This window comes from Equus caballus, chromosome 10, assembly GCF_041296265.1.
Source record: "Equus caballus isolate H_3958 breed thoroughbred chromosome 10, TB-T2T, whole genome shotgun sequence".
NCBI classification, from domain to species: Eukaryota; Metazoa; Chordata; class Mammalia; order Perissodactyla; family Equidae; genus Equus; species Equus caballus.
Window position 1 is genome coordinate 25,819,845 of NC_091693.1, and position 27,966 is coordinate 25,847,810.

Below are 27,966 nucleotides of genomic sequence, written 5' to 3' on the forward strand. Positions count from 1 at the left end.
CTGCGTCTCACAAAACACAACACAACAAGAGCACTGTGGGCAGCTTTTTGGGCCCCCTCTCCCTGGTCTAACAGGCGAATCTAACAAGAAAACTGCATAGGCTTTAAGTCAGTACACTAACATCCACGCTGTGCTGTGAAGCAGCCGTGCATCTTCAGCCTGTGTCACATGACCTTGCAACCCCTCATCTCATGACTGAAGGCGCCAGCTGGAGACATCAGCAACAGGAAGAGATGGAGGGTACCTACTTCCTACAGCCCCAGCTGCAGTTCCTGGAGCTAAAGGGAATAATTATCCACCCTGGTCCTTGCCTCCCTCCACACAGACAGCGTCAGCATCTCTGAACTTGTTTGACGTATAACCAGGGAATTCTTGTTTATGTATCATCAATGTATAATCTAGAGAAAAACCAGACGTACCCCATCCTTTTCTGACATACATGAAACCTCCTTGTAAGCTTTTCCCCTCTCCCCTGCACGTACACTGTTTCGTGAGAGACGCGCGCTGCACCTAAACTCACACACCGGCAGCAGCTCCTCCGAATATTCTGTCGGACTGTTTCCCAGGATTGAATTCCTCACCTGGATTATCAAATAGACTCCTTTAATTAACCTTCACCCAGACTCTACTTCAGTCGACAGCACACAACCACAAAAGCAGGGTCACACACGCTCACAAACAATCGTTCATCTTCACACGTATACACACTAACACAACTTGGGGCCCAGAAGCACAAACGCACAATCGCACCCCGGGACTCGCGCGCCCAGACGATAGAGGCAGGTCCACACCTCACACGTTCCCTCTGAGACTCACGATGGCACTGCGCTTAACTTCAGCGCCACCGCAGTTCCAGCCCGCCCCCGCCCACCAGCCAGCCGGGCTGACGCACCTCCCCGTCACCACACGCAGGGTCTCCTGGGAAATGTAGTCTGACGGACGGAACGGCGGCGCGCAAAGGATTCTGGGGCTCTTCGTTCAATGAAGGCGTAAGTGAGATTTCCACTCCAGCCTGGACGAACATCCCTCCGCCCCTCTCGCGGGTCACTTCGTCACGGACCGGACAGATCGGAGCCACTGCGGGCCGGGATTCCTCAACCTCACGTCTGGGTCTGGCCGACCAGAGCCGTGCCGCGCCCCACAGGCTTCTGGGAGTTGCAGCCTGAGCTCCAAGTGCGCAAGCGCGGGTGAGCCCAGCTCTAAGTCCAGCTGAGGCCGGGGGACAACGGGGAGGGTCCTAGGGGGAGAAGCCCCCAAACGGGACGGGAACGTGCAGGCGTGGAAGCCGAGGACAGCAACGAATTGCGGAGGGTGGAGGCTGGGTTTGGTTGAACAGATCTAGCAAAGGCCTCAGTGCCAGAAGACGCCTCCGTGACTTCCTACGGGGAATGAGGAGTGGGGCCCCGGGGGAGCGCAAAATAGGCCCTGCGCGTGCGCGCGGCCGTGCGTGCTACGTGTGTTGTGCAGGGGCGGGGCCTCGGGCTGGCGCGCGAGCGACCCCACCCCCCTGTGGCTCTGATTGCGTGAGCGTGCCTGCGGGCGCTGTTGCGTGTGAGGGGCGGGGCCTCAGGCCCCTTCTTGTGGAACGGTTCCCGGAGGGGAGAGCGTGAGTGCGTGGGCGCCGCGTGGCTTTGTTTAGGGGCGGGGCCTTGCGCTCTGGGGGAAGCCCTGGGGGTGGGGCCGCGTCCCGCCTACGTGTTGCTCGTGTGAGGGGGCGGGGCCAGCGGTGCTCTGGGGTCCCGGAGGGGAGTGCGCAGGCGCGCGGGGCGGACGCGGGGAGCGGTGCCTGCGCGGAGGTGCGAGTGGTCGCCGCCGGGACGCTACCTGGGAGGAGGGAGGTGAGCGTAGGTGTGGGCGTGTGTCTGTGCGAGTGTGTCTGTGCTCGCGGCTGCGTGGGCTTGCCGGCGTGTGACAGCTTGTGGGGTCGTGGGCCCGAGACTGCGTAGCGTGGTGACACTACGCGGGGTTGGGGCCGGTGACCACCTGTGGGGCTGTTCCCTAAGATTCTGAGGGGCTCTGCGCCTGCGGCCGCGTGTGCGGTTCGCGTCTGGTTGTGTGGTGGGCCGAGTGGGAGGTGAAGGACCGGGACTGGATATTCGAAACGTGTGATGACGTTGGGTGTGCTGGGAGATGAGGGGGCGTCGGTGGCTGTGTGTCTGTGACAGAGGCAGCGCTCCTGGTGACGAGGGGGCGTCGGTGGCTGTGTGTCTGTGACCGAGGCAGCCCGCGTGGTGACGAGGGGGCGTCGGTGGCTGTGTGTCTGTGACGGAGGCAGCCCGCGTGGTGACGAGCGGGTCTCGGGACCGGGTGTCTCATGCGTGGTCCGTGGTGCTTGTGAGGAAGAAGTGACTGCGCCTGTAGCGGGCGGGGGTGGGCATGAGAGTGTGGCTCTGAGGACTTGTGTGTTGGAGCGCTTTGTGTGACACGTGTCGTTTACCACAGTCTGGCGTGACTAATTTGACTGGGTGACTGTGGTTCGGCGGCTGTGTGATCGTGCTGTCCGGCTGTCTGTCCCCCTGTAACTGGCAGGGGCCCTGCGGGGAGGAGGCTGAGGGCCGCACAGGTGCGATGGGCTCTGGGAACGGGAGTGTGCGCGCCGTGGTGCCGGGCTTTCCCCCTGGTGACGTAGATGGAAACAGCACTTGGCCTAGGTGTTGGGAAAATTAAATGGGGTAACACGGGTGAAACGCCCAGCTCAGGGCTTGCCGCTCACTAAGCGCTCTGTGGGTGCTGGCTGTTTGTTTCAGTGCTGGTGGTCTCTGTTCTTTGACCCCATGCAGAGACAGGGGCTTATGGTGAATGCTGGAGGGGTTTTCATCTCTGAACTTGAGACTGGGTGTTTGTCCTCGAAGCTGGGGGTCTGACCTCTCCCACGTGAGCAGCGGTGCCCTCCATAGCCCAGCCACACACTTACCCATTGTCTGCTTGGGCCTTAGTGTGCTTTTGAAGGGAGGGCGCAGCCCCTCTTGGCCTCTGGGACCTGAGGCTGGTGTGGCTGGGTATGGTTGCGTGTCACCTTCCTAACCAGTGTATCTCGGGGGAGGAAGAGCATGGACTCTGGGATTCCTGGTTCCATCACTCACTAGTTGTGTGACTTTGGGAGAGGTTACTTAAATTTGCTGCCCCTCAGTTTCACCTCCAAAACAGGGATAATAATAGTATCAGTCCCAGGCTTGTGGTGAGCATTAAGTAGAACAGCGCCTGACACAAGCAAACAACATATAAATGATACTTGTATTAACATAATAACAGTAAGGATCCCAGAGAATAGAATCCACAGGAAGAAAGGCAGAGAATTGAGCCCCAGAGTAGAGGTTTCAGGTTAACAGATAAAATAACCCTAAAGTCTAGGTCATAGCTTAGATTCAGAATTTTGTAGTCATAATTCCTGGGAGGGCTCTAGGCGGGCGGGGGAGGGGGGTGGGTTGGTATGGGGGGTGGAGACCAGGAATAGAGAGTCTTCCTGGATGGAAATGCCCCTAGGGAACCTGTGGGGTGAAGGCCTGAACTGGGAAATGACAGGGCCGAGGCTGGGGTATTTTCTGATTAACACCGGGGTCTGGAGATGTCTCTATGTAGAGACAAGGGTTTTTCAGCCTCGGCACTGTGGATACTTTGGCCCAGATAATTTTTTGTTTGGGGCAGGGGCTGTCGTATGCGTCATAGAATGTTTAGCATTATCTCTGGCCTCTTCCCACCAGATGCCAGTTGCACACTCCCCTGCCCCAGTTGTGAAAGTGAAAATGTCTCCAGTCACTGCAAGGTGTTTCCTGGAGGGCAAAATCACCCCATTTGAGAACCATTGGTGTACAGGACCACGATGAGGACACCCTGTGGACATTCCCAAGGCATGAGGATAGGGAGGGGAGTGAGGGGGCTGGAGGAAAGAGGTCAAAGAGGGATGTTGACTGAAATAAAGAGTCTAGGTGATGTTAGTGAAGGAGTTTATTCACTAATCAGTGGGAGGAGTTCAAACCTCGGGAAACAGGTCAAAAGAGGGCTCTGTTGGAACTGCTCTGAGGTCTGTGAGTTTAAGGGCAGCTTATATCTTTTTCACAAAACAGTGTGTGTGCAGGGAAGAGGAATAAAAACTTACAGCTAGATTTCATATATGTCAAAAGGGGGTAGGGTACGTCTGGTTTTTCTCTAGATTATACGTTGACGATACATAAACAAGAATTCCTTGGTTGTACATCAGACAAGTTCGGAGATGCTGACGCTGTCTGTGTGGAGGGAGGCAAGGACCAGGGTCGTTAATTATTCCCTTAATCTCTAAGAAATGCAGCTGGGAAATGTGAGAGCAAGGTACCCATTACCTCTTCCTGTTGCTAATGTCTCCAGCTGGCGTCTTCAGTCATGAGATGCGAGATAGCAAGGTCGTTTGACACAGGCTGAAGATGCATGGCTGCTTTGCACAGCACAGCATGGATTTTAATGTACTGACTTAAAGCTTGTGCAGTTTCTTGCTAGATTCGCCTGTTAGACCAAGGAGAAGAATCCCAAAAATCCATCCATGGGGTAGTGTTCCTGAGATGAGAAGAAAGGGTGTCCATGGCCTGCAGCCTGGGTCTGCTCTAAGAGACATTCACTTATTTAGCAGTTGAGTGCCTGCTGTGGACCAGGCATTGTTCTAGTCAACCCACAAGACAGACAAGGTTCCTGCTTACCTGGAGCTTGCATTTAGTAGGTAGATGACAATTCAATTTATAACAGGTAGTGATAAGTATTTTGAAAAATAAAGCAGGGTGAAATGATTACGGGTGACTGCAGATGCTATTTGCGAAATCAACACCCAGCTTCCCATGGGCATCTCCATCAGCTCCAAAGCCAGGAAGGGCCACCATCGGTGACTGGGTGGAATCCCTTCATCAGGGAATCCAAGAGTTTGGCTTTGAGCTTAACAAAGACTCTTCTCCTCTAATGCTGACCTGGAGAGGTCAGATCTCCAGCCCTATCTCTGAGGCTCAGAGACTGGGGCAGTGGTTCTAAACTAGGGGTTTGCATTATCATCAACTTAGAAAGGTTTAAAAAAAAAAAAAAAAAGCCCTAGACTCAATCCCCAGAGGTTCTGATTAATTAGTCTGGCATGGCGCACAGCCATTGGTATTTGTTAAAAAGCTCCCAAGACAGGTCGGCCCAGTGGCGTAGTGGTTGAGTTCGCATGCTTCACTTCTGTGGCCCAGGGTTCACTGGTTCGGATCCTGAGTGTGGACCTACACACTGCTCAGCAAGCCATGCTCTGGCCGTGTCCCGCATTGCAAAACAGGGGAAGATTGGCACAGATGTTAGCTCAATGACAGTCTTCCTCAAGCAAAAAGAGGATCTTAGCTCAGGGTCAATTCTTCATGACCAAAAAAAAAAAAAAAGAAGAAGAAAAGAAAAGCTTCCAAGACATTCTAAGGTACAGACAGGGTGGAGAGCTACAGCCCTGAGAGCTTGCGGGCTCTTTTGGGATTTCTAGGAATAGAAGAAATTAATGTGGTGGCGGGAGAGGAGGGTACCAGTGACCAGTACTGTCCGATTCTTATCAAAGGCAGGCCTGACAGCTGTGCTTTCCTGCAATAGGGACATTCCTAGCCCCGTCCTTCAAATGGGGATATCTGTTCCCATGAAAGAGGAATGGCAGGGCCCACATTCACGTGCAAAGCCTGTGTTTTCTGTTACAGCTAGACTTGGGTCTTTAGAGAACATGTCTTTGTATATCCCTGGGGCTGGCAGGTGCAGGGTAGGGGTGATCTTCACTGTTTGGCAGGTGGTACAGCAAAAGTACACTCTGGTTGAACGGAAGTGGTGAGGCTGTGCCGGTGTGCTAAAGGGCTGGCTTGCAGGTGTATCAGGACCTGCCCCCAGCTTGTGCTCAGCACAGCCCTCCAGGATCAGAGGGGTTCTTGGGGCTGAGAGGAGAGACCTGGTTGTCTGCCTGAGGGGAGTCATGGCCACTGTCCAGTAACTCTTTGAAGCTTTTTCCCATTCCAGTTCTAGCCATCCTCTCATTGGGACCGAGAATTTAGCTCTGTGTCTTTCAAAGCCCTCTCCCACCCTATGGTCGGGGACTCAGAAGACAAGCCCTGCCCTGAGATGGTGTGGGATCCACCCTCTTTATTTGCATTGTTATTGTTTATAAGAGGTAATTATAAATGCATGATAGAAAATGCCAGAGTGTAGACAGGGAAAGTGAGTTCTAAGTCTTCTTTCCCATGCCAGGTGACCCAGTTCCCTTATTCGGGGGCAGTCACTACTACCAGCTTCTTGATTATCCTTCAGAACTGGTCTATGCCTTTTCAAACTCATGCATCCATATCCTGTGTCTTGTTTTCTCTAAGCAGTTTTTCTATACCTTTTCCCCCATCATTGTCCCGTATCCTGGAGATCGTGTCGCATAGTACACGTGGAGCAGGTTTCTCAACCTCGGCACAGTTGGCACTTGGGCCAGATCATTCTTTGCTCTGGGGGCCATCCTGTCCATTGTAGGATGTTTAGCAGCATCTCTGGTCTCTACCTACTGAATGCCAGGAGTACCCTTCCCCTCCTTGTGACAACCAGAAATGTCCCCAGACATCAAAAGTGTCCCCTGGGGGCAAAATCTCCCTCAGTGAAGAACCACTGATGTAGTGCCACCTTGTTCTTTTAAAGGTCTACTTGGTGTCCCATTTTGTGCACATAACATTCACTTAGCCATTTTCCTATTGATGGCAGTTGGGTTGTTTCCACTCTCTTGATAACTAAAGTTTGTTTAGCACTGGCACTGCTCTGAGTGTGTTACATGTTTTCACGCCTTTAATCTTCACAGCAGCCCTGTGGAGCCGTTGTTGTTTGCCCCATTTTACAGTTGAGGAAGCTGAGGCCCAGACAAGACACAGAGAGTGTCTGAAATCACACACAGAGGGGATGGCAGTGTTAGAAGCTGGTCCCAGACAGCCTGGCTCCAGGCACACTCCCTTCACTGCAGGACTGTCTTGCCTTTTTCCAGAGCCTGCCACAGTGGATACCCTGTGTGCCTGTCATTTCATACACATGCAAGGACGTCCAAAGGCGGATACCAGAAATGAAGTGACGGGGTTAAAGGAGGTGTAACTTCAGTCTTAAAGGTGCTGCCAAATTGCCCCTCCCTTGAGGTTGTGCCAGTTTCTCTCCAACCAGCACCATATGAGAATTCTAACCACAGCCCTTTCAGTGGGTCTCGGTCTTCCTTGGTCCTCTCAATGCGTGGCGTGTCCTGGCTTAAGGAAAAGAAAGGTGAGAAGTCGCTGCAGAGAGCTCGTGTAAACTTCCCAATAGCCGAGGGGGAGGCGGGTGCTCTTTACCCACTGCAGAGGAGCACACTGAGGCTCCGTCTAGCTCTCCCACAGCCGATGATTGGCAGAGGCGGGCATTGAATTCAGAATTATCTAATGTCAAACTGCTGTTCTTTCCTCCCCGGCAGAGCTGAGTTCCTTGGAGAAAATTATTTGTGGACACGAATCGTGCTTCTCCAGTTTGGGGTGCATGACTGAGTGCAAACAGCTATGAGAAACCACAGGATGGACGTGATGCTACTTCCTGGAGAAATCTGTCTTACCTGAGGAATCAGAAGGGAAAAACCAAGTGATGTACTTATCTGGTAAATAATTTAAAACCTGATTTTTATATTAACCACAAACTCAGATTTATTGTAACGTAGGATGCACAAGTCACCTGGATGTTTCAAAACAAAACAGAACCAACCAGCAAAAGAGTTTTCTCTTGTGAGGTAGCTGCTTTGGGGTGTGTCCCAGACCACAGAACTAGGCGTTAACCTTCCTCTAGTGTTCGGGGATACTGGTCAAAAGTATGAGAACTGTAGGGGCTGGCCCCATGGCCGAGTGGTTAAGTTTGTGCGCTCCGCTGCAGGCGGCCCAGTGTTTCGTTGGTTCGAGTCCTGGGCGCGGACATGACACTGCTCATCAAACCACGCTGAGGCAGCGTCCCATGTGCCACAACTAGAAGGACCCACAACAAAGAATATACAACTATGTACTGGGGGGCTTTGGGGAGAAAAAGGAAAAAATAAAATCTTTAAAAAAAAAAAAGTATGAGAACTGCCGGGCAGAGAACAGAGCTTCATCCTCTGAGGCCCTGGGCGCTGGAGTGCTGGGGCTGGCCTGCACCGGTTCACATGACCCTGTTGTGCACACCTCTCCCCAGCTCCGTGCTCAGTGACATCAGTTTGGTAGCTTACGATGGGCCCTGGTGGGAGTATTTACACCATGGAAATTAGCAGACGCTGCAGATCACCCAGCACACCCCTGCCCCGGGGTCTAACAGGATAGAGGCGTCCAGGATTCTGGGGCCGGCCCCTTTGTCTTTCTGCTTGAGGGAAGGCTTGCTCAGGGTAGTCAGAGACTTGAAGGCCAGGCCACTTGGTTTGTCACTGAGCCACAGCCCTCACCCTCAACAATTGGTGTGCTGCCAATCTCCCCAAGTCCTTTGGCTGCTCTAATAGAACAAAGGTAAATGTCTTGTAACTATGGTGCCACATGGACACCTCCCAAACTCTGCCAGAGAGGACCACGGGGGAATTTCCTGTGTAGGCTGCTGTCCTGCACCAATGGGCAGTTTGTGCTGCCTGTGGACAGGGGCTCAAACCCAGGCTGTCACTTAAACTGCTGTGACAGCAGGCAGCTCATCTTCCCTTTCTCATCCTCAGAATGGAAAATGTGGACCCACGTGGTCAGTTTGCTCTAAAGATGAAAGGAGAGCACGTGATGTATATAAAGTATCCAGCACAGCTCTCATTCTCCTACTGATTGTTAACTGAGGAGGTGATGTTGTCACCAGGGGTTGAGCACAGTCAACACACACACCCGAGCACTTCCACAGAGTGCATGGACAGGACGGTAACTCAGCCTGTCTCCCAGACTCAGCTCACAGCACTGGCCCCACCTGTGCTAATGACAACCACCACAATTGGGCTACCCTTCGTGGGTGATGACACATACAGTGACAACCACCATGATTGAAGCTACCCTTCACTGAGCACTGGCCCTGATGCTATCTTATCTACTCAAAGCAGCAGCCCTTTCTGGGTGTAAAAGATCAAGGTAAAGGCCCAGTAAGGTTCAGTAACTTGCCCCAGGTCACACAGCTACACAGGAGTGTTGGTCACTTCACAGTGTCCAGTCGAGGACAGGAGTTGAAGGCAAAGGCAAATGCAGTAACAGCAGAATTCTTTCTCTATGTGATGAAGTGGCACTCAGTGCAGGTCCCAGAGGCACCTGCTGCAGCCAGGGGTGCCAGGGGGGCTCCTTGAAGGAGTGATGGTAAAGAAGGTATTTGCTAGGGGGCCATTCAGTCATGGTGGTAGCAGCCCTTAGCACACCCCCTCCACGTGCCCTGCACTGGTCCAGGGTGCTTGGGACTTGCACTTGAGGGAGTGGAGACAGGCTGTAAGCACCACACATAGTAAGTTGGCAAGTTACATAGTATTTTGGGGAAAACTCAGTCTTTCCCTGTGTTTCTCTCCTTTACTCTCAGTGTCACCACGCTCACAACACTTCTGATGCCAGATGTGTGGGGTTTTTCCCACACTAGCAATTCTGCGACACTAACTCAGTGTCCTACAATTTAACTTAATTCTGACACTGTCTACCTGGAGGTAGCGCCAGATCCCATGTGTTGAGGGCTCAGTCCCATGAGACTGCCCCCTACCCACTTCAGATGCCAAGTGCAAGCAGTGAGTCCCCAGATTACCCACCACTTCTGTCTGACTTGGCTACTAGTTGGAGGTTCCCACAGCCCCCTCCTGGGGTTCAGTCAGTTTGCAAGAGTGGCTCATAGAACTCAGGGGAACCCTTCGTTTACCAGTTTGTAATATAATGAAGGACACAGATGAACAGATACATAGAGGGGATCTGGGAGGGTCCCGAGCGCAGGCGCTTCTGTCCCCGTGGAGGTGGGATGTGCCACCCTCTCGGGACGTTGATGTGTTCACCAGCCTGGAAGCTCTCTGAACCCAGTACTCTGGGGATTGTATAGAGGCTTCCTCACGTGGGCATGATCAGTTATTAACTCCATTCTCAGCCCCTCTCCCATCTCTGGAGGAGTAAGCTTTTAATCATAGCTTGGTCTTTCTGGTGACCATCTCCCATCCGGGAGCCCACCCGGCATCTCCTTGTTAGAGCAGAAGATGCTCCTGGTGCTCTTATCACTTAAGAATTGACAAGGCTTTTAGGAGCTCTGTACCAGGAACCAGGGGCGGAGACCAATATACATCTTTTCTGTTATCTCACACGTGGAGCGTTAGCCATGAGAGCTATGGAGAAGAGAAGCCAGAGCTGGGTGAGGGAGGCCAGGAGTGAGTGTGGGTGGGGTTGGAGGCAGGCTGCCGTTTTAAATAGAAAGGTTGGGGTGAGCCTCACAGAGACAGTGAGATTGGAGCAAAGATTGAAGGGAGTGAGGAGCTGAGCTGAGGCGGGGGAAGAGCATTGCAGGTAGCGTCCTGAGGCCGGGCTATGGCAGCACCTTCAGGGACTGGCAGGGAGGCCAGCGTGAGGGAGAGAGGGTTGTAGGACCTGAATTTGACTCTTAATCCTCGCAACAGCTCCAGAAGTAGTTCTGTTTTGTCCCCGTTTAAGGGGAGGAAACTGTGGCACAGAGTGGTTAAGTAACTTGCCCAAGGTAAAACAGCTGATGAAAACAACTGTCACACCCAGGTGGTCTGACTCCAGAGTGATGTGTTTAACACACATCAGGCTGCCCAGCCCTTCCCTCTAACCCAGAGGGTTAGCCAGGTACCTGGGGGCAGATACCCCAGCTTGAATTCTGGCTCAGCAGCTTCCCTGCCCTATTACCTTGGGCAAGTGATTCCTGCCTCTCTCAGCTTCATTTTCCTCATCTGGAAAATGGTGTGAATAAAAGTACCTGCCCCCAGAGTAGGAGTGAGAATTAAATGATAATCCTCATGGAGCGATGCCTAGCACATGTAAAGCACTCAGTTTGTTAGTCTTATTAATAATTAATCTTAGTGTTACTTGTCATTATTACTATTGCTTTTCTCTTTATGAAGAGAGAAGTACAATAAACCAAATGTTCTTCTGGCTGGGTTCCCTTAAACAGTACAGGCCATCCTGTCATTCACATTTTTAATCAAAACATACTCACTGTCAGGGCTGGCCCGGTGGCATAGTAGTTAAGTTTGTGCTCTCCACATCAGTGGCTCGGGGTTCATCAGTTTGGACCCCAGGTGCAGACCTAGCACCACTCATCAAGCCATGCTGTGGTGGTGTCCCACATACAAAATAGAGGAAGACTGGTACAGATGTTAGCTCAGTGACAATCTTCCTCACCAAACCAAATCAAACGAAATAAAACATACTTGCTATCTAATTCTGAACTTAACTATGGCCTTGATTTCATTTATCTTCCCTACCTCCACCCTCAAGGGATGAAAAAAACACCTATAGAGAGAACTATCTTGTATTTCCATTTTCTAGATTGCATCCTGCTGTACCTTTTTCATAGAAAAATCAAAAGTTTTTTTTATGTTATTTCTGGGGTTTTTTTTGAGGAAGATTAGCCCTGAGCTAGCATCAGCCGCCAATCCTCCTCTTTTTGCTGAGGAAGATTGGCCTTGAGCTAACATCTGTGCCCATCTTCCTCAATTGTTTTATATGTGGGATGCCTGCCACAGCGTGGCCCGACAAGCAGTGTGTAGGTCGGTTCCCGTGATCCAAACCAGCGAACCCCAGGCCACCAAAGCGGAGCATGTGAACTCAACCCCTGCGCCACTGTGCCAGCCCCTCACCAAAAGAGTTTTTTATGCCGTAGCCACCATTGTTGGCACCGGCTGTGATGATGGCATTCTTCAGAGGCACGTGCTGAAGCAGTTAGGGGTGAAAGGTCATCATGTCTACATCTTATTTTGAATTTTAAAAAAAAACGAAATGTTAACATTTGGTGAAGAGTAATCAGGTGTTCATTGTACTATTCTCTAGATTTCAAGTTTTTTGAAATGGGGGAAATAAAAAGTATACTCCCATTTCTGCCTTTTCTAGACCCTGCCCTTCTCCGAAAGACAAGTTCAGAGGGCTTGGAAGGACTGCTAGCAGAATTGTTGCTCTGTGACGGGGTCTTGGCGTAGGATGGTTGCTCCCCACCCCGATTTCAGCATGCCAGGAAGCATTCAGAGCTGGCATTGAGTGAGTCAGCAGGTGTTTCTTGAGCACCGCTCTGTGCTGGCTGCTCTCTCAGCACCGGGAGGAGAGCCGTGGACAGAGCAGTCAAGGTGCCTGCTCTCGTGGAGCCCTGGTCACGGTGGGGGTAGTGCCCGTGCAAACACACGCTTACACAAGCCGTTTCCAGGAGGCAGTGAGTGCCGTGCAGAAAACGGAGCAGTAGAATAGTATAGACTCTGTAGTAGGGGGCAGCGCTGTCCCAGGGAAGCGTAACGTGAGGCATGGAACGTAAATCTTCCAGCAGCCACATTGAAAACAGTAAGAAGACACAGAAATTCATGATCACGGTTAATTTTAATAATGCATTTTATTTAACTCAATATGTCCGAAATGTTACAGTTTCAACATGTAGTCAATATAAACAATTACCACTGAGATATTTTACGTTCTTTTTTTTCACACTAAGTCTTTGAAATTCGCTGTGTCTCTCACATGTGTGCGCCTCAATCCAGACACTGTTTTCATTGGAGATGCTTGATCTATATTTGAATTTCATAACATTTACCATTGGAAAAATAGATTCACACACCCAAGTTGTTCGAAACATGCTTAAAAGTTTTACGGAAACAGAATTGAGGATCAGTTTTTAATTTTAGATTAATAATAAGTTTTAGTTGAGTAATTTTAATATTATTTTCTTGTGGTTTTAATAATAATTGAAATTAAGTAAAATTAAGCACTCATTTCCTCAGTTGCAGTAGCCTTGTTTCCAGAACTCAGTTGTCATATGTGGCTAGTGGCATGTGCATTGGACAGCACCGGTGGAGGTGACTCGGCGACGGAGGGGCCTCCCTCGGAGTGATGTCCGGCATCTCGCGCCTCCCCTCTGCCCGCCCCAGTATCTAGTGAGTCTCTTCAGCTCTTGCTCCTCCCCCACCAGCATGCACACAGTTTCTTCACCACAGAGCCATGCAAAACAGTTTTGTTAAATGGTACTTCGGATATGTCACTCCTTGCCCAGCCTCCTGCTCCCTCAGTAATGTCTTGTCACACTTAGGGTCATTTCCAAACTGCTCACCCCCACTTCATGATCTGACCCTTCCTGACCTCAGCCTCCTCCTAGCCCCCTGTTCCCTACCTCACTCTGCTTCAGCACACCTACCCACTTGGTTCCTCCACATGACAGGTACACGTCTGCCGCAGGGCCTTTGCACCTGTGGTACCTCTCCCCAGAATACTCCTCTCCCAGTGCCCAGGTGGCTCATACTCGCACTCCATGCAGACTCAGCTCAGTGTTGCCTCCTCTCACAGGCCTTCCTCCAAACCTCTTCACTCCCCGCCTGCCCTGGTCCTTTTTTTCTTCATAGCAATGATCGCAGCTAACACTTTGTTACGTGGGCCTGTCTTCCCTGCTGGAACGTAGTGTGCGTGGGAGCTGGTACTGCTCCACTCTAACTCATTGCTTACCGCCCAGCACCTGGGCCAGTACCTGGCACCTGGTAGGCACTCAGCAAATACTTGTCAAATGGATGAACAGGTGTCTACGCAGGTCTCATTTGCCTCCTGATGCAGAGCCCTCTGATCCTTGGAGCAGGTAGCATTGGCTGTGGTCCCTCCCTGACCCTGAGAAAGGGAAGAAATGCTGCACAAGGTGCTCTGACCTTCCTCCAAGTGTGTCTGTGCACGTGTGTGTGTACGTGTGTGTGTGACCAGGCTGAGGAGATTCTTACCCTAGAGACTCTGGGACTGCTTAGAAGTCCCCATCAGCCTCATGACTTCTCTTCTCCTGCAGCCCCACCTCCCCAGCACGCTGCCCCTCTCCAAACGCGGCCCCTCAGGGGCGAGGACAGGATGCCTGCTGCACGAGGGAAATCCAGGTCCAAGGTAAGTAGCGATTCCTCTTCCTTCAGGAAAGTGCCATCTTGTGAGACATGACCATTTGCTTTCCTCCCATGGAAACTTCCTGGCCAGGGGAGACCAGCCAAGACCTGGCCCTGTTTCCTCCCATCAGCACAGAGGCTGGGAGCCTGTGAGAAGGGCCCCAGCGAGCCAGGAGACCACCCAGCAGCCCCCTCTCCTCTTTTCTCAATGTGCGCATGACCACTTTCCTGTTTGTTCAGCATCTCCAGGGTCTCTGCCAGTGCTGGGAGGAAGGCCCTCCCCAGGGCATTCAAGGGAAGACGAGAGCCCCTGTGACATCCAGGTGGACACGTGTGCCTGGGTGGGACCTGCTGAGGCAGAGGGGATTTGATGTTGTCCTCCAGAGTTCTCTTAATGTCACTTTGTTTTCCTCGTGGAACCCATATTTACATGGAGGAAATCTCTTTAAGAGACTCCGTGTAGCCCCGTATTCAGGTTGAGTTCGTTGGAGCCAGGCCAGCGAAGGGGTGACGTCAGCTTCCTGTGAGAAGCGTGCTTCACCGCTTTAGATGGTCAAGGGATTTCCTGCAATAAGCGTCTTGAATGCGATTTCTTGTAACAGAAGCTACTGCCCTCTAAGCGATGTTATTCGTTCCTTATTGCTGCTGTAACAAATTGCCGCAAACTTGGCAGCTTGAAGCAGCACATGTTGATCATCACAGTTCATGGGTGGAGTTTGGGCACAGCATGGCTTACCTGGGTCCTCCGCTTTGGGTCTCAAGGCTGAAATCAAGGTGTTGGCTGGCTGTGGTCTCATGGGTCCTCCTCTAAACTCCCTGGTTATTGGCAGAATTCAGTTCCTTCTCGCTTTTTCCGGGTGGCCCCCTTCTTCCACCTTCAAGCCAGCAACAGCAGGTCAAATCGCACTGGTGCTTCAGATCCCCCCACTTCCCTCTCTGCTCTCCTCTTCTGCCACCAGCAGGAGAAAAATCTGCTCTCGTGGGCCCCTGTGATTAACTGCCTTGGGCCCCCCTGGATTATCTCCTTTTAAGGTCAATTGATTAGTAACCTTGATTACATCTGCAAAGAACCTTTTGCTGCATGTAACATAGTCCCATGCTCTTTAGAGAGCAAGTGGTCAGGAGCAAGACTCAGAAGTCAGACTGCCAGCTTCCACCCCAGCTCCTCCTTCACTGGCCCTGAGAACTTCAGTAAGTCACCTTAGCTCTCTGGGCCTCAGTTTCCTCGTCTGTAACATTGCTGTGATTTTCTCAGCAATACCTCATCAGGGGCTAACACAAGCACTAAATGAGCCAGTATGTGTAGGGTGCTCAGAAAGATGCCTTGACTTTGTCGATGCCCGGTAAATCCAAGTTGCTGTGTTTTTTGTGCAAGTCTTTAATAACAGCTGTGTCATAGTCGTTGTTTATTTATTTTATTTAATACACCTGCCCCTTTTGGCTTCAGAACCTCAAATGTTTCCCGGATAGATTCTTGGCATTATGTGTCTCCCATGTTTTGGGACAAGTCCGCCATTTCCTTCAGCCACGTGGAAGCACAAGCCCACGGTGAAAGGACATGTGATTTTCCATTTCAGGCGCCAGTGACGTTTGGGGATTTGGCCATTTACTTCTCCCAGGAGGAGTGGGAATGGCTGAGCCCCGTTCAGAAAGCACTATACGAAGATGTAATGTTGGAGAACTACCAGACCCTGGCCTCTCTTGGTAAGGCTCTCCTCCCCGCGTAATCCACAGCTGGCTCACTGAGGGACAGGAGTCATCAGTCTAGTCAGGAAAACAGAAGCCACTCCAGTTTTGGGTTTTTTTAACAGCTTTATTGAGATGGAATTCACATTCTATGCAACTCACCCATATAAAGTAGGGTAGTGGTTTTTAGTGTATTCACAGAGTTGTGCGTCCTTCACCGCAGTTAATTTTAGAACATTTTCATTACCCCCAAAAGGAACTCCCTACTCATTAGCAGTCATCCTCATTTCCCACTGCCCACTAATCGCCCCCAAGTAGGCAAACACTAATCCACTTTCTGTCTATGAATTTGCCTATCCTTGGCCTTTCATAGAAATGGAATCATAAATATGTAGTCCTTTGTTTCTTGTTTCTTTCACTTAACATGTTTTTGAGGTTCACCTGCATTGTTTCATGTGTCAGTACCTCATTCTTTTTATGGTCAAACGATATTCTACATATTTTATCCATTCATCAGTTGATGGGCATCTGCACTGTTTCCACTCCATGGCTTCTATGAATATGCTGCTATGAACATTTGTGTACCAGTTTTTGTGTGTGCATGTATTTTCGTTTCTCTTGGGTAGATACCTAGAAGTAGAATTGTTGGTCATATAGTAACTATACATGTAACCTCTTGAGGAGAGAGAAGTTTATATAAGGAATTGACTTAACGGGTACTGTTAAAAGATGAATAGTAGACAATGAATTAACAGAGATGGTAACTGCAGGGCTAGGGGGACAAAGGGAAGAGTTAGGGGTCTTAGGACTTAGAGGAAGAGACTCAGACTTCTGAAGGAGGAGAGGGGTGCACTGTCTGGTTGGTTTATACTCCTGTGAGGGCAAGATGAGGCTAATTCTGGGAGTGCAGGCTGAAAAAGAAAAGCAGAAATTGAAACCACCAGAGCCCCATTGGTGGACCCTGACAGGGAGCACCTGGCGAAAAAGAAGTGTGGCTTGCAGAGCCCCTGCACCACCAAACAGATCAAGGAGGGGTGTGGCTGGAAGCTAAAAGGCAATAGGTTAACCAGCCTCAGGAGTTTGGGGTCCCACTTTTTAGGAAAATAGTTGGCTTTGTAGAGTTAGAAATAAACAACTCTGCCAGCTGTAACTGAACTTTCATCCTCCTCATTCTCCACCTGCCCTTTGCATCCTCTGTGCTCCCTTTGCTAATAAAGCCCCTTTCCTGTTGACACAGGGCTGGGCTCTGACATCTGTGGCACCCCCATCATGCTCAATTCCAATGTTTTTCCCGTGTGCAGGACTTTCCTTTCGGAGGCCAAATGTGATCACCTTATTGGAGAAAGGGAAAGCGCCCTGGATGGTGGAGCCAGTGAGGAGACGCCGGGGCTTGGGTGAGTGACAGAATCAAGGCTTAGAAGGTGGGTTTCCGTGTAAGAGTGCACTCCATCGTGAGAGGGCAGCCTCTTTGAGACAATATTGGAGAGCTACTTTCCTCACCTCCATGGCCTCAAGCCTGTGCAGAAAATTCAAGTCTCTTCAGTACGAGCCCCCAGAGGGAGAATAACCAACATTTAATAAGCTCTTACTAGGTATCAGGCACTCTTCTAAGTATAAGTTTCTCCCAGCACCCTATACAGTAGGTACTATTATTCCTCTTCTATAGATGAGGAAACTGAGAACCAGAGAGGTTCAATGACTTGCCCAAGGTCACCCAGCTAGGAGGTGGCAGCAGAGCTGGGTTTGAACCCCAGCTACTGGTTTTAGAAGCTCAGCTCTTAACCCCCTCATCTCCACCTATCACTTTCCCTTCCTCAGCTTTCATATTTCCCTTCAGAGAAAACGTATTCCACCTTCTCTAATGATAGCACTTTTAATGGTAATGTTCAAACTTGCATCATTTTCTTCATTCCTTAAAAAAATTAAAGTCTTTTCCATAAATGTTCATTTTGACTACTTTTCAGGAACTCATTCCCTTTTCTAATAGATTCCTCTTTGGTTCGTCAAGTTATATGGTTTTTTTTTTTTAATTGTGGTAAAGAACACACAAAACATTAAATTTACCTTCTTAACCATTTTTAAATGTAGGGTTAAGTATATTCACATTGTTGTGCAACAGATCTCTAGAAACTTTTCATCTTTCAGTGATAAAACTCCATACCTACTAAATACTAATTCTTCCTTACTTCTCTCCCCAGCCCTTGGTAGCCACCTTTCTACTTTCTGTTTCTATAATTTTTCTACTGTGGATTCTTCATAGGAGTGGAATCATACAAGATTTGATCTTTTGTGACTGGCTTTTTTGCTTAGCGTAATGTCTTCAAGGTTCATCCATGTTGTAGCATGTGACAGAATTTCCTTATTTTTAAAGGCTGTATAATATTCCATTATGTGTATATACCACATTTTCTTTTTCCATTCATCTATCAATGGATATTTGGGTTGCTTCCACCTCTTGGCAACTGTGAATAATGCTGCAGTGAACATGGGAGTGTAGATATCTCTTGGAGATCCTGATTTCAGTTCCTTTGGCTATCTACAGAAGTGGGATTGCTGGATCTTATGGTATTTCTATTTGTAATTTTCTGAGGAACTTTCATATTGTTTTCCACAGTGGCTGCACGATTTTTCGTTTCCACCAACAGTGCACAAGGGTTCCAGCTTCTGCCCATCCTCGTCAACACTTGTTATTTTCTGGTTTTTTGATCGTGGCCATCCTTATGGGTATGAGGTGATATTGTGGGTTTGGTTTGCATTTCCCTAATGGTTAGTGATGGTAGGCATCTTTTCATTTATTTATTGGCCATTTGTCTTTTTTTTGAGAAATGTTTATTCAAGTCCGTTGTCCATTTTTTAATAGGGTTATTTGTGTTTTATTGTTGAGTTGTAGAAGTTCCTTATATGTTCTGCATATTAACTCCTTATCAGTTATGATTTGCAATTATTTTCTGCCATTCTGGAGGTTGCCTTTTCACTGTGTTGATTGTTTCCTTTGACATGCAGAAGTTAGGTCTGATGTAGTCCCATTTGTCTATTTTTTGTTTTGTTGCCTGTGCTTTTGGTGTCATAGCTGAGAAATCAGTGCTGAATCGAATGTCCTGAAGCTTTTCCCCTATGTTTTCTTCTAGGAGTTTAGTAGTTTTAGGTCTTACATTTAGGCCTTTAACCCATTTCGAGTTAATTTTTGTTTATGGTGTAAGGCAAGGTCCAGGTTCATTCTTTTGCATGTAGATATCCAGTTTTCCTAACACCTTATGTGGAAGAGACTGTCCTTTCCCCATTGTGTAGTCTTGGCACCCTTGTTGAAAATCATTTGACCAGATGTGTGAGGGTTTATTTCTGGCCTCTTTATTCTCCCATTGGACTATATATCTATCTTTATGCCATTACCACACCATCTTAATTACTGTTGCTTTGTAGTGTGTTTTGAAACTAGGAAGTATGAGGCCTCCAAGTTTGTTCCTCTTTTTCAAGATTGCTTTGGGTATTTGGGGTCCATTGAGATTCCATATGAATTTTAGGACTTGTTTTTTCCTATATCTGCAAACAGTGTCATTGGGATTTTGATAGGGGTTGCGTTGAATCTGTAGATCACTTTGAGTAGTATGGACATTTTTACAATATTGAGTCTTCCAATCCACAAGCACAGGATGTCTTTCCATTTATTCGTATCTTATTTAATTTCTTTTAGCAATGTTTCGTAGTTTTTGGTCTACAGGTCTTTCACCTCTGGTTAAATTTATTCCTAAATATTTTATCCTTTTTGATGCTTTAGTAAATGGGATTGTTTTCTCAATTTCCTTTTTGGAGTGGTCCTTGTTAGTGTATAGAAACGCAACTGATTTTTGAGTGTTGGTCTTACATCCTGCCACTTTACTGAACTCGTTTATTGGTTCTAACAATTTTTCTGTGTGGAATCTTTAGGATTTTCTACATATAAAATGATGTTGTCTGTGAACAGAGAAAAATTTTACTTCTTTTCCCTTTTTTATGGCTTTTATTTTTCTTGTCTAATTGCTCTGGCTAGAACTTCCAGTACTACATCGAATAGTAGCGGTGGAGTGGGCATTCTTTGCCTTGTTCCTGATGTTAGAGGAAAAGGTTTCAATCTTTCCCCAGTTACTGTGGTGTTTGCTATGGGCTTTTCAATGATGACTTTTATTATATTGAGTTAGTTTTCTATTCTTAGTTTGTTGAGTGTTTTTATCATGTTGAGTTTTGTCAAAAGCTTTTTCTGCATCAATTGAGAAGATCATGTAGCTTTTGTCCTTCATTTTTTTAACGTGATGTATTACATTGATTGATTTTCCCATATTGAACTATCCTTACATTCTAGGTATAAATCCCACTTCCTCATGTGTAGGATCCTTTTAATGTGCTGTTATATATTTAGGATTTTTGCATCGATACTCATCAAGGATACTGGTCTGTAGTTTCCTTTTGGTGTCTTTTCTGGTTTTGGTATTATTAAGGTAATGATGGCCTCTTACAATGAAGTTAGCAGGTATTCCCTCTGTTTCCGTCCTCTGAAAGAGATGATGGAGAATTGGTATGATTTCTTCCCTTGGTAGAATTCACCAGTGAACCCATCTGGGCCTGGTGCTTTCTGTTTTGGAAGGTTACTAATTATTGATTCAATTACTTTAATAGATAGAGGCCTATTCAGATCATCTCTTTCTTCTTATGCAAATTTTGGCAAATTGTGTCTTTTAAGGAATTGGTCAGTTTCACCTAGGTTATCAAATTTCTCAACATAGAGTTGTTCTTTTTTCTTTTATCATCCTTTTAATTTCTGTAAAATCTGTAGTGATGTCCCCTCTTTCATTTCTGATATTAGTAATTTGTGCCTTCTCTCTTTTTCTTAGTTAGCCTAGCTAGAGGCTTATCAGTTTTATTAACTTTCAAAGAACCAGCTTTTGTTTTATAGTATTTCTCAGTTGATTTCCTGTTTGCAATTTCTGCTCTAATTCTTATTATTTCTTTTCTTCTGCTTACTTTGGATTTAATTTGCTCTTCTTTTTCTAGTTTCCTAAGGGGGAGATTTAGATTATTGATTTTATTTTTTATTTTTTTATTTTTTTTTAAGATTGGCACTTGAGCTAACAACTGTCGCTAATCTTTTTTTTTCCCCCTGCTTTTTCTCCCCCAGTCTCCCCGGTACATAGTTTTATATATTTTTTTTAGTTGTGGGTCCTTCTAGTTGTGGCACGTGGGACACTGCCTCAATGTGGCCTGATGAGCGGTGCCATGTCCATGCCCAGAATCCGAACCAGCGAAACCCTGGGCCACTGAAGGCGGAGCGCACGAACTTAACCACTCGGCCACTGGGCTGGCCCCAGATTATTGATTTTAGATCCTTGTTTCTTATATGTGCATTCAGTGCCATAAATTTCCCTCTCGGCACTGCTTTCTCTGCATCCCACACATTTTGATAGGTTGTTTTCATTTTCATTTAGTTCAAAATATTTTTTAATTTCTATTCAGATTTAAAAAAAATTTTTTTTATTTTTATTTTTTGTGGAAGATTATCCCTGAGCTAACATCTGCTGCCAATCCTCCTCCCCTTGCTGAGGAAGACTGGCCCTGAGCCAACACCCACACCCATTCTCCACTCTATATATGGGACACCTGCCACAGAATGGCCCACGGAGTGGTGCCATGTCCGCACCCAGGATCTGAACCGGCGAGCCCTGGGCCACCGAAGCAGAAGATGCAAACTTAGCCACTGCACCACTGGGCTGACCCCTTCAGATTTCTTTTTTGACCCATGTGTTATTTAAAAGTGTGTTGCTTAATCTCCAAGTATTTTGGGGCTTCCAATGATCTTTCTGTTACAGATTTCTAATTTAATTCCATTGTGGTCTGAGAGCAAACATTGTATGATTTCTGTTCTTTTCAATTTATTAAGTTGTGTTTTATGGCCCAGAGTATAGTTTATCTTGGTGAATGTTCCATGTGAGCTTGAGAATAATGTGAATTCTGCTGTTGTTGGATGAAGTAGTCTATAGATGTCAGTTATATCTAGTTGAATAATGGTGTGGTTGAGTTCACTGTATCCTTTACTGATTTTCTGCCTGCTGGATCTATTTCAGAGAGAAGGGGTGTTGAAGTCTCCAACTAAGGTAGTGAATTTATCTGTTTCTCCTTGTGGTTTCATCAGTTTTTGTCTCATGTAGTTTGATGCTCCTTTGTTAGGCATGTATTTGTTAAGAATTATGTCTCACTGAGGAATTGACCCCTTTATCATTATATAATGCCCTTCTTTATCCAGGATAACTTTCCTTGCTTTTAAGTCTGCTCTGTATGAAATTAATATAGCTGCTCCTGCTTTCTTTCAATTATTGTTAACATGGTATATTTTTCTCCATCCATTTACTTTTAATCCATGTGTGTCTTTTTATCTAAAGTGAGTTTCTTGTAGACAACATAACAGTTGAGTCATGTTTTTTGATCCATTCTGACAATCCCTTTTAATTGGTACATTCAGATCGTTGACATTCACAGTGATTATTGATATGGTTGGATTAGCATCTACCATATTCATTGCTGTTTTCTATTTGTTGCCTTTATTCTTTGTTCCTGTTTTTGTCTACCACTCTTTTTCTGCCTTTTGTGGTTTTAAATGAGCATTTTATATGATGATATTTTCTGTCCTTGTATCACTTATACTTTTTTTTTTTTCAGTTGTTGCAAACCCTAGAGTTTACAACATACCTTTACAACTAGTCCAAGTCCGCTTTCAGGTAACGCTATACCACTTCATGGGTAGTGTGAGTATCTTATAATAACAAAATAACCTTAATTTCTCCCTCCTATCCCCTGTATTATTGCTTTCGTTCACTTCACTTATATATAAGCCTATCCTTCAAAAGTAAAAGAGAAATTGACTTTCTCAGACAAATATTGAGGGCACTTATTGCCAGTAAACCTGCCTTGCAAGAAATGTTAGAAGAAGTCCTTTAGGGAGAAAAAAATAAAATAGGTCAGAAACTCAGATCTGCATATAGAAACGAGGAGCATTGGAGAAGGAATAATTGAAAGCAAAAAAAACCGTTTATTTTTCTTATTCTTAATTGGTCTAACAGATAACAGTTTGTTCAAAATAATAATCACAACAGTGTATGCTTATGTATTTATCTTGAGTGTGTATATATGGGTGTGTACGGAAAGTTCTAGGTTGGTGGGTTGTTTTCTTTCAATACTTTAAATATTTCGCTTTGCTCTCTTCTTGCCTGCATGGTCTCTGAGGAGAAGTTGGATGTAATGCTTATCTTTGTTCTTCTCTAGGTGAGGTTTTCTTTTCCTCTGGTTTCTTTCAGGATTTTTTCTTTAACTTTCTTCAGTGTGAAAATGACATGCCTAGGTGTGGGTTTCTTAGCATTTATCCTACTTGATGTTCTCTGAGTGTCTTGGATCTGTGATTTGGTGTCTGATGTTGATTTGGGGAAATCCTCAGTCATTATTGTTTCAAATGTTTCTTCTATTCTCTCTTCTTCTGGTATTCCCTTTACACATTTGTTACTTCTTTTGTAGTTGTCACACAGTCTTTGGATGTTCTGTTCTGTTATTTCAGTCTTTGTTCTCTTTGCTTTCCAGTTTTTGAGAATTCTATTAATAAATCCTTTAACTCACAGAATCTTTCCTCACCTGTGTCACACCTACTAATAAGCCCATTAAAGACACTGTTCATTTCTGTTATAGCATTTTTGATCTTTTAACATTTCATTTTGGTTCTTCCTTATTTCCATCTCTCAGCTTTACATTTCCCATCTGTTCTTTATCCATTAGAGTCCTTAGTATATTAATCATAGTTGTTTTAATTTCCTAATCTGATAATTCCAACATCCCTGCCATATCTGAGTCTTATGCTTGCTTTGCCCCTTCGAATTGTGTTTTTTACTTTTGGTATGCCTTTTAATTTTTTCTTCATAGCCAAACATGATGTACCAGTTAGAAAGAACTGCTGTAAATAGGCCTTTAGTAATGTGGTGAGGTCTGGCAGGAGGGGGAGCATTCTGTGGTCCTATGATTAGCTCTCAGTGTTTTAGTGAGCCTGCGCCTGTGGAATGTGAACATCACAAGTGTTTGTTTTTTTCTCCCCCCTTAGGTGGAACAGGATGGGTAGAGTGGGCTGGAGTTGGATATTTCCTTTCTCCCACTTGGGAGGCTAGAGTCAGCTGGAGCTGGGTATCTCCCTTTCCCAGGTCAGTTAGGCTCTGAGAATACCTCAGCAGAGTTGGCTCTGGTTAACTAGTTTCCCCTGAGGGCAAACCTTGTTAAGAGGAACAGAGTGCTCTGGCATATTTCAAAAATGGTTTCTTTTCCCCTTCCCCTGCTGGCAGCCCAAGAGGATTTTTCTCCGATATTTATGGTGAGACTCTGATCAAACTCCTAAAGGTAAATCTCGCAGTATTTTAGAGATCCCCTTATGATTAGCTCCCTCTGGAGTTTTTAACTCTCAGACTTGTCAGCACTGAGCCTCCAGCAATTTGTCAGTTACAGTTCAGGTTTTCCTACCACAGCACAGGTTCCCATGGTGGTTTTGCTTGTGAGTCTCTGCTCTGCTAAGGTGCGACTCCCTGTATTCTTCAGTCTGTCTCTCCAGTCTTGGAGGCGGCAGTTTGCCCTGCATCCTCCCTTCTCTTGTGGATCCTAAAGGAGTTCTTGGTTTTATAGTCTGTTTAGCTTTTTATTTGTTGCTAGGATGAAGTGGCAACTTCCAGGCTTCTTAGATGAGGAACCACAAACCAGAAGTCTGGTTTGGTTATTATTTTTAATTTTTGATTTTAAGAATACATTTTTTAAATTTACAACTTTATTGAGGCATAATTTACGTATTGTAAAATTCACCCATTTTAAGTGTGTAATTCATTAGTTTTTGATAAATTTGCCAAGTTGTGCAGCCATCACCATAATCCAGTTTTAGAACATTTTTATCACTCCAGTAGGAGCCCTCATGCCCATTTACAGTGAATCCCCCTTCCCACCTCCAGCTCCAGGCAACCACTAATCTGCCTTCTGCCTGTATGCTATCTTCTGTCTTTTCTGGAATTTCATATAATAAAACTACATTCATCTAATGAACAACCTATGAAGTTTAATGCGATATATGGTATAAATTTATCCTACAAATAAAACTTTATTCATTTAAAATTGCAAACTTTCCTAAATTCTAGTTTTTAAATATTTCTATAAATTCCTTACTATGTTAAAACCATAATAAGACACTAAAAAGTTATTGTTCTGGTTAACATCATTGTTATTATAACTGATAATGATAATGACTTCACAGAAGCTTCGTTTTTCCAGCCCAGAAAAACAAACATTTAATTTCTTGATGTCTTTCAGACTCAGGGTCTAAGTGTGAGACCAAGAAGTTACCTCCAAATCAGTGCAACAAATCTAGGCAAAGCATCTATCAGAAACCAGTTTCTGTGCCACAAAAAGTTTCCACAGGAAAGAGGGGCTGCAAGAAAAATTCAGTCCTGGTAAAACCCAAGAAAGTGCATTCAGGGAAGAAATCTTTAAAATGTAATGACTGTGGGAAAATCTTTAGTCAAAGCTTATCTCTTAAACTTCATCAGAACTCTCATACAGGAGAGAAGCCTTATGAATGCAGTAATTGTAGAAAAGCTTTCAGGCAGATCTCATCCCTCATTCTTCATCAGAGAATTCACAATCGGAGGAAAAGCCATAAATGTGATAAATGTGGGGAAAGCTTCATTCAAAGAACAACCCTCATTCTACATGGGAAAACTCATGATGGAAAGGAAACCTTTGACTGTGGGAAGGCCTTGAGTCAATGCCCATCTCTCAGTATCCATCAGAAAATGCACTTTGTTGAGAATGTCCACCAGTGCAGAAAATGTGGGAAAGCCTTCATTCGAATGTCATCCCTTTTACTTCATAGGAAAATTCACAATGGAAAGAAAGTACATAAATGCAGTGTATGTGGGAGAGGCTTCAGTAAGAAATCAGTCCTTGTTACACATGAAAGAATTCATACTGGAGAGAAAACCCATGAAAGTGGGAAGACCTTAAGTCAGAGTCTACAGCAGAGAAGTCACCATTTAGAGAATCCTTATAAATGCAGAAAGTGTGGAAAGTCCTTCAATAGGATTTCATCCATTATGCTTCATCAGAGAATTCACACTTCAGAGAAACCCTACAAATGTGATAAATGTGAGAAGGTCTTCAGGCGGCCTTCAACCCTTATTCTACATCTGAGACTTCATGTTGGAAAGAAACTCTATAGATGCAATAAATGTGAGAAGATCTGTAACCGGCATTCATCCCTTATTCAACATCAAAAAGTGCATACAAAGAAAAAGAAACTGTTTGAATGTAAGGAATGTGGGAAGATGTTTTCTGGAACTGCCAACCTTAAAATACATCAGAACGTTCATTCTGAAGAGAAACCTTTCAAATGTAATAAATGTAGTAAAGTTTTTGGTCGCCAGTCATTTCTTATTGAACATCAGAGAATTCATACTGGAGAAAAACCCTATCAATGTGAGGAGTGTGGGAAAGCCTTCAGTCATCGCATCTCTCTTACTCGACATAAGAGAATTCATAGTGAAGACAGACCCTATGAATGTGATCAGTGTGGGAAGGCCTTCAGTCAGAGTGCACACCTTGCCCAACATGAAAGAATTCACACTGGAGAGAAACCATATACGTGCAAAACATGTGGGAAGTCCTTTAGTCAACGCACATCCCTTATTCTGCATGAAAGAAGTCATACTGGAGAGAAGCCCTATGAATGTAATGAGTGTGGGAAGGCCTTTAGCAGTGGCTCTGATCTTATTCGGCATCAGAGAAGTCATTCTTCAGAGAAACCCTATGAATGTAGGAAATGTGGGAAGGCATATAGTCGGAGCTCATCCTTGATTCGACATCAGAATTCACATTCTGAGGGAAAAGCCTGAAGCTGTTTTAATTATGTGAAAGCAAAGAGTGAGGCAGAGGCATGGGAAAAGTGCATTTTTCTGTAACATAAAGTTTGTCTATAACATAAATTTTGGACTATTTGTTGATGTGTCCCACTTTGAATGCCAAAGAGTAAAAGTCATTGGTGACTTTTGACCTGAGCATTTTAAATCAGCTAAGGTAATGGCCTTATTGTAGGTCTTAATTTCATACTAGTGTGTCAGATGATTGGATCAGTCATTTTTAATGAGTATCATTCTTCACTTGATAAGAGTCACTGACATTTTGTTCTGAGGGTAGGTTTTAAAGCTGTTTCATTGGTCGTGTGCAACAAAGTGGAGTTGTGAAGTCCATTTCTGTGGATGGGGCTTTGAGCCTGATTTAAGGTCACCTGAAGGAAGAGTTTGAGTTTGTCCCTTAAAACTATAACTGTCACATGTAAGGGACTTCCTGGAAAATGAGGGTGCTGTTTTTAGCTGATAGAAACTTCTGGGATCAGCATAAAGAAGAGTGAGTCTTTATGTGGATAAAGATAGCACTCAATTGTGTGGAGCAGTAGAGTCGTTAGCACCTGACTCCGTGGATGTGAAGGTACATGATCTTCACGGTATGGAGACTCTAACAAGCCTGAGATGGGCTAATAGGAAAAAAGGTAGGATGTTCTGAGGAGCAAGGAACTTCAGAGCCGAGAGAAATTATTGTTTTATTTGAAAAGAAATTTGTCTATATTTGTATGAATAACATTGGTATTTTTATGTAAGAACACTAGTCTGCAGAATGGAATGTCATGGACTGAATGTGTCCCCCCAGAATTTATGTTGAGGCCCTACACGCTATGTGATTGTATTTGGAAATGGGGCCTTTGGGAGTTACTTAGTTTTGATGAGGTCATGAGGTTGGGGCTTTCATGGTAGGATTAGTGTCTTTTAAAAAAGGGACACTAGAGAGCTTGCTCTCTCTGCCATGTGAGGAAGGCAGCCAGAAGGCAGCTGTGCAAGCCAGGAAGCTAGCTGTCACCTGTATCCAGCCATGCTGGCATCCTTATCTCGGACTTTCAGCCTCTAGAACTGTGAGAAATTTCTTTTAAGTCACACGGTCTATGGTATTTTGTTATGGCAGCCCACGCTGACCAAGACATGGGTGAAACCCTGGATTTGTGTATCAGGCTCTTTTCCTGTCAGCTGTTCATCCTATATAATAGCTTTCAGTCCCTCTTTCCAGCTTGTGTGAAATATGCAAGGAATAAAATAAGAGCTCTTTTTTGTGGTTGTGTTGTATACACTTGGATTCCTCTGTGTGTTTATCTACTGCAGAAGCTATTATTGAGGACAGCCATATTT

The 27,966-nt window shown here is 45.9% G+C and overlaps 1 protein-coding gene across 34 annotated transcripts; it reads left to right on the forward strand.

Annotated features, from left to right (window-relative positions):
• The first annotated feature begins 1,039 nt into the window (after window positions 1-1,039).
• Window positions 1,040-27,905, forward strand: ZNF667 (zinc finger protein 667). Of its 34 annotated transcripts, none has more exons than XM_070224933.1 (10): window positions 1,550-1,606; window positions 6,971-7,236; window positions 7,424-7,600; window positions 12,884-13,036; window positions 13,924-14,015; window positions 15,589-15,715; window positions 16,999-17,091; window positions 23,805-23,901; window positions 24,040-24,068; window positions 25,046-27,905. In XM_070224933.1, the coding sequence occupies exons 5-10, from the start codon at window positions 13,983-13,985 to the stop codon at window positions 26,623-26,625; spliced, it is 1,959 nt and encodes a 652-aa protein (XP_070081034.1). In that variant the 5' UTR covers window positions 1,550-1,606; window positions 6,971-7,236; window positions 7,424-7,600; window positions 12,884-13,036; window positions 13,924-13,982; the 3' UTR covers window positions 26,626-27,905. The 34 variants fall into 34 exon arrangements, with proteins under 34 accessions (XP_070081046.1, XP_070081049.1, XP_070081021.1 ...); XM_070224931.1 differs by having other exon boundaries at window positions 1,557-1,838; XM_070224934.1 differs by lacking the exon at window positions 6,971-7,236 and having other exon boundaries at window positions 1,496-1,606.
• The last annotated feature ends 61 nt before the right edge of the window (window positions 27,906-27,966 follow it).